The sequence below is a fragment of the Pygoscelis adeliae genome, unplaced genomic scaffold, assembly GCF_000699105.1.
Source record: "Pygoscelis adeliae isolate BGI_AS28 unplaced genomic scaffold, ASM69910v1 Scaffold155, whole genome shotgun sequence".
Lineage (NCBI taxonomy): Eukaryota > Metazoa > Chordata > Aves > Sphenisciformes > Spheniscidae > Pygoscelis > Pygoscelis adeliae.
The window spans coordinates 3,365,351-3,371,584 of record NW_008824932.1 but is presented as its reverse complement, the minus strand read 5'-3'; the positions used below and the strand labels follow the sequence as shown (position 1 = coordinate 3,371,584).

The 6,234-nt window shown below is 39.4% G+C and overlaps 1 protein-coding gene across 1 annotated transcript in view; it reads left to right on the top strand.

The window, feature by feature from the left end:
* The first annotated feature begins 37 nt into the window (after positions 1 to 37).
* The window catches only part of FARSB (phenylalanyl-tRNA synthetase, beta subunit), a 41,476-nt gene continuing 35,279 nt past the window's right edge, over positions 38 to 6,234 (top strand). Inside the window, exons 1-7 of the mRNA XM_009325110.1 lie at positions 38 to 344; positions 981 to 1,036; positions 2,184 to 2,338; positions 2,882 to 2,954; positions 3,444 to 3,559; positions 3,996 to 4,146; positions 5,381 to 5,489. Of these exons, the coding sequence (XP_009323385.1) occupies positions 38 to 344; positions 981 to 1,036; positions 2,184 to 2,338; positions 2,882 to 2,954; positions 3,444 to 3,559; positions 3,996 to 4,146; positions 5,381 to 5,489 (967 nt within the window). The remainder of the gene's footprint in view (positions 345 to 980; positions 1,037 to 2,183; positions 2,339 to 2,881; positions 2,955 to 3,443; positions 3,560 to 3,995; positions 4,147 to 5,380; positions 5,490 to 6,234) is intronic.

Below are 6,234 nucleotides of genomic sequence, written 5' to 3'. Positions count from 1 at the left end.
CGCCCCGGCCCGGGCAGACCCCTGACGGGGGGCGGAGATGGGGCAGTCCGGCCGTCCACCGACGGCACCCCTTCGCTCGTTGCTTATCCCGCCTCCGCGGAGCTGGACTAACCCCCGGGGGGAAGGCCAGGCTTCGGGCCAACAGCGGCGTCTGCATCAGGGCTGCCGCCCAGCCGTCCGCTCTTCACAAGCCCGCGGCGCGCCAAAGCCGCCTGTTCTTGCTGGAGCCCTCCGCCTTCTGCCCAGATACATGCTGGTCGAGTCCAAATCACTCAGGAAATCGGAACCACGCGTTTCCAAATCGCGATTCCCGGTGGGAGTTTCGCCGTCTGTTTCAGGAACTGGTTAAATCAAAAGGGGGAGGGAAGAGGTGGGAGCAGGCAAAGCAAACCACTAATACCGTGCTCTCCTTCAGTCCTTCCCCGGCTCTTTAGAAATGTGACTTCAGAACTGTTTGCTTCGCCGAAAGAGCGTTTTTTAGGGACGTGCAGCAGTTTATCTGGCCCACACTGGAGTTGGTGGGCTCTTAAGACGCACGGGTGCAAACCTCCACTTTCGGATCAGGGTTGTGTTACTCGCGTGTCACAACGCAGTTGTTGCAACCTCTGTGTGACAAGCTGGCTGATTAAAAAAGTAGCTGTTGGCAGAAGGTGTCCAATTGCTCCCTCCTGTTGTCATTACCTGTTCAGGCCAGAGTTACTCTGGCAAACTTGGCTGAGGAGCTGGTAGTAAAGCTAGGCTCCGAGGCTCAGAAGCCCTTGCTGTGACTGTAAGAATAACGTGTCAATAAACACAATATGTACTAAAGAAACTGCTACTCAGATGCAAATATAAGCAAAATTCTTTAAATTACTTTCACCCTTTTTTTTTTAAAATAACATTTGTTATCTTGTTTGAAAACATTCAAAACAAACACAAAAAAATTACTTTAAAAGTTTGAGGTCTGCTTATTAACCAAAATTCACCTTCTTTCTTGACAGCTGATGAAGAATTCAATGAGCTTTGCTTTGAGTTTGGTTTGGAGCTTGATGAAATTGTAAGTAATGTTTTTATTTGTTACTTTTTCAGTACTGACAGCATTTATATTTGGGAAGAGTTTGTACTGCATTATTTCTAGCATATTCCCTGGTACCGTGTTGGCCGATGCCCTCTAGCACGTACCAGGAAAATGTCTGGGCAAGGTTTGGAGGATGCCAGGCCCCAGGTATCCACAAAAAGCAGTGTGGACAAGACTTGAAGGTCCCCTTGGCCTATGCAGTCTTCCAGCAGTACCGCAGTGGGTTTTTCATCCTGAAACATCCTCACGCATCTCCATACCGCAGGGCAGAACATGTAACACATACCTTTAGGTTCCTGTTATAAAATACTGTTGTGATAGACTGTATTAACACAGGTGGTTTGAATCTGAAAAGAAAAACAGACATACAAAAATTACCGTCTTGGAAGTGAGAGACACTATGCTTCGTGGAGGTCGGCAGTCTGTGCCACTTGGTCTTCAGTCTCTGGCCCCATTTTATTTAGCAGCATAAATATGGCCACAGACCATGTATTGAACATATTTTACAAGATCTGTTTGGTTTTGTTTTGTATGCATTCTTCTGTGCAATGTCCACAAAACTGTATTTGTCCTGGACATTGTTACCTAAGTTGTAACTAATTTATATTTAAAGTTTTGATTTAGATTCTGTACTTGTGAAAATTTGCTGGCCCTGTTAACTGTACCCATGTAAATCTTGTTCAGGTAGACCTGTTTTAGTTTTGCTTTTTAATTTGAATTAACTGATCTTTTAATGACGTTTATCAAAAGACATCTGAACATCATAAGTTATGCTTTATTTCAGAATAGACTTGATATGACAAGTCATTTGCCAATCTATTGCCAAAGTAAGGTCTCAGTTCTCTACTGGGATCTGCTAGCCTGCAGACTCTTGCTTCTATAATCTCTTTTTCAAATTCTAATAGTGAATTTTTCTTTTGGTATACTGCATTACAATCTCCGAGTCTGAGAAAGATTTAGATTTTACATCATTTCTGGTATTTGGTGTGTCCATTTGCTGTATAAATCCAAATTACACCTTTAAACTTTTAATTAATACAGTTTTTCCTATTGTATTATCTCACTATCATACTCCTGTCAATGTTGAGATATTTCAGGTTAAAAAGACATTTTTGCTTAATTTCAGACATCTGAGAAAGACATTATAAGTAAAGAAAAAGGTGAAGAAAAGGCAAAGGGCGCATCTGATACCGTTCTCTATAAAATTGATGTTCCCGCCAACCGTTACGATCTTCTTTGCCTTGAAGGGTTGGTCCGAGGGCTGCAGGTCTTTAAAGAAAGGTAATGCAGAGTTGTGAGGGTTTTGTGTGGTTTGTTATTTGTTTAAATACGAGTCCATTTCTGGTCAATAAACAAACTTGCCACTTGCTTGGATTTTGAGTACGATCTCATGTGTAGATCAGATTCGTCAGATGTTCCTCTGGAGAGGATCTATTGTATATTTTAAAAAAAAAATAGACTAGAATGTTACTGGGTTTTGGATCTGTTCTAAAAATTTTTCAACTGCTGTTCCATTTGAGACTTGCCCTCTGTAAAGAATGCCTGCAGAGGACCTTCCTTGTGATCCTCTGTAATAAATACCAAAACAAATCATTTATTTCACTTTTCCGCTATGACTTTATCTTCTTGAGTCCTTCCTTTCTAGTTCAGTAATCTGTTTACCATCCCATAGAAAACAAGTTTTAAACAGTAAGCTAATTTACATGCCAAGAAATGTTACTAAGAAAGTTTTCTACATATAATTGTTGCTACATTTCTAAAGTTTTCTGCATTTGGGGAACTGTCTTTCTTTCAGTTACAGACTTATTTCTGGTTTTATTCTAGGATAAATCTCCCTAGGTACGAAAAGATAATACCAGCTCAGGGTGAAGGTCAGAGGCTGATTATCACTGAAGAGGTAAAAGTGCTGACTGCACCTTTGTAAATTTGTTGAGAGTTTCTGAACCAGCAAGATAGGTATCGGTACCAATTTTAGAAGAGCAGTGAGGCTGGAAATCTTATTTGCAGAACAAGAGCTAAAGAAATTTAATTATCTCTACTCATTGTGATTTACTTTTAGGGAAGGGGAGGGCGGGGGAACAATAGACTAATTGTTTTGGGTGAACCTAGTAGCAAATCAAATCAAAGTTTCAGATGCTCACATTGCATTGACCTTCTGGGCCATTACACAGCATATTGGAAACTTCCTTGTCTCTACCAGACCTGGAGTTGGGTTTGTTTGGGGTTTTTTTCCCCTTTAGGATTCTGGTGTCTTTCCTTGAATTTTCCTTTTGATTACTACTTTACAAAAGAGGATTTTGTCACAAAAAGTGCACTTTTAATCAGTTTTAGTTTCGTATGTTCTGTGTACTTGAAATTTATAATGTGTTGCTGTGGTAAATTGCAGACTGTCCAAGTCCGTCCTCATGCTGTAGCTGCAGTCCTTCGTAATATAACTTTTACCAAGGAACGTTATGATAGTTTCATTGACCTCCAAGAAAAACTACACCAAAATATTTGCAGGTTAGTGCTTAAATTTAAAGTAGCGTATAGCGTCTATGTGTATGTTAAGACTGCCCATCCCTGTTGCAGAGAGGCATTATATTTATTTTTATGCTAAGGAAAATGTTTTATAGCAGCTTTCTTGATCCTTCTTATTGAGAGCAGGCAGAAACAGGCAAGAAAATATTTTTCAACATAAATAGCTGTTACAGCTCCTACAACAGTTGAGAAAGAAGCGTTTTGCAACAGTGCCATTGGATTTGCCTTTAACAACAATGAATGTTGTTAACATTCATTAAGATGTTATCCATGAAAATAATTTCTAGGCTTCTCAAAATTGCCCTTCTGCTTTTTCAGTAAGTTCTATGAATGCATAGGAGTATAGAGCATCGTGAGATATTATCTCAAAGGAACTCCAAATATTGCTAGTAAAATCTCTATTTTGCCTTCTTTCTAGGAGAAGAGCGTTAGTAGCAATAGGTACCCATGACTTGGACACCATCTCTGGTCCATTTACTTTTACAGCTAAAGCACCTTCCGAAATTAAATTCAAGCCCTTGAATCAATCCCAGGAGTACACAGCTTCACAAATTATGGATCTGTATAGGGTAAGTGGGATTTTTCAGACTTGTTGCACTAAATGCAGGAAGATAAATTTCCAAGGCTCAACGTCTCTCATATCCTTGTTGTTAAGAGTTGTCCTTACAAATAAAACACAGTTATCTTCTGTAGCTTCAGCCAGAGAACATTCCACATTTTGCTTATTCATGAGAAATGCACGGTGATACTTTATTTTTATTTTCCATGAAAGATACATCATGGTGTTCTGTAGCTAAGCATAACTCTTAGAATAGTGAGTTTGATATTAACCCTCCGATTTATCAACACAAAGACTGCTTTTCATGATGCTCTTAATAATACTGTAAAAGGGTTGTATATTTATCTTCTACACTGGTAAGATACTCAGTGTATAAAGCTGAGAAAAGCTTGGGGTAAGTAAGATCAGATTTTTTAACGTTTCTTTAATTTGTCCAATTTACTTGGGGAAAACGTTCAGTTATTTACCCAACTACATATTAGGCAAGCGTAGCTGTGTAAAAGGCTCAAGTTAAGACTGGCACTGCTCTTGGCCCAGCAACCTGATGAAACCAGGTAAAAGCTAGGAAAAGATTCTGTCAGGTCTAATTTTACGATGTTTATGTGGACCACTTTAAATGTCAGCATTTGAAAGTGATACTATTATCACTGTCATTACAATATGCAGCCCTGCTGGAGCACACATACTGGTCATAGAGATAAATAAATCCTCAAAGATCTCTGACTAAAGATGAGTAAGAGAGCTAGGAAACAAGGGGTATCAGAGAGACTAAAAGTAAACGATGGTTTTGGTACAGCATATACCTATGTCATTGGAACAGATGTAGATTTTGAATCAAATTTAAGCATAAATGCGTCAGTATTCAGCAATTTATAACTTAAAGTACTGTAGTGCTAATTTTTATCACTTCTAAGGAAAGTCCTATAAACTAAGGATGTGTGCCCATGGGTTTGGCAATGAAAGGTAAACAAAGGCATCGTTTGGACAGCATGGCCTATGCATCTTTGAGAGAATCCTTAAAGAAATAATTTTTAACACTGCTGAAGAAAACCAAAAATCCAGTTCTCTTATTTCAAAGTTTTCCCCTTCTGAGAGTAAACAGCTTTTGCTAGTGAAGTACCTAGCCCTAAGCCCAATCCTTCCCTCTTTCAAAACTCCCATTAATCTCTCAGTAAAGGATTGTGGCACCATGGAAGTTCACGAGTGAGCTAATGTGAAATTGATGTTATGCTTTGTTTCTCCAGACTGACAGCCACCTTCGGCACTATTTACACCTAATTGAAAACAAGCCGCTTTATCCTGTCATTTATGACAGCAACGGTGTTGTTCTGTCCATGCCACCAATCATCAATGGTAAGATAACTTATGACTAGTTTATACTGTCGCTGCTATTTTGTGTGTGAGTCAGAGTGTCTAACAGAAACGTTGATGTGTAATAAGGATTATTCTGTTTTCTTAAAATTGTTTCACTTATCATTTCATATAGTCGTCTTTCCTTCTTTCAGTTTAAATGCAGCCAAATTTTTGGCTCCCTCCCCAGCCTGCTGGTGCTCCTCTTTTCTCATCCTCATCAAGAGGATGTAAAAGTCCCACTGCAAACCTCTGCATTTAGCTTCTCATACCCTTCTAGAACTCAAGAAAGGTTCCTTGCGACAGGAACCTTTGTTAGGAAAGCGTTTTGTTTGCATACATAAACATTGTTCATCAGACATTCAGCTAAAAGAAGCGTGTGAGAAATTATTTTGTAAACTGGTAACTGCAACAGTCTGCTTTGTACTCCATTTTATGTGGTCACAGTAGGGAACTTTTCACCTAGGTCTTAAGCCCAGTGTATCTATCAGCAGTGTGAACCAGTTCTTGTGGATCCTTTTGCCGTCACACAAGTGATTCCAGAAGACTTTAATGGCTTAAAAAGAATAAATTGGTCTAGATTTTTTTGCATTGTTTCTAAACATGGGTTTCCTCTGAATGCAAAAGAAACTGTGGGTGATTTTTGAGAACCACATTTACTGAAGCCAGTTAACGACGTGGTAGGAATTACTCCTTTAGCAAAGATACTTCAGTATACCTATATATTTAGGTCAAGAATCAGTAACTT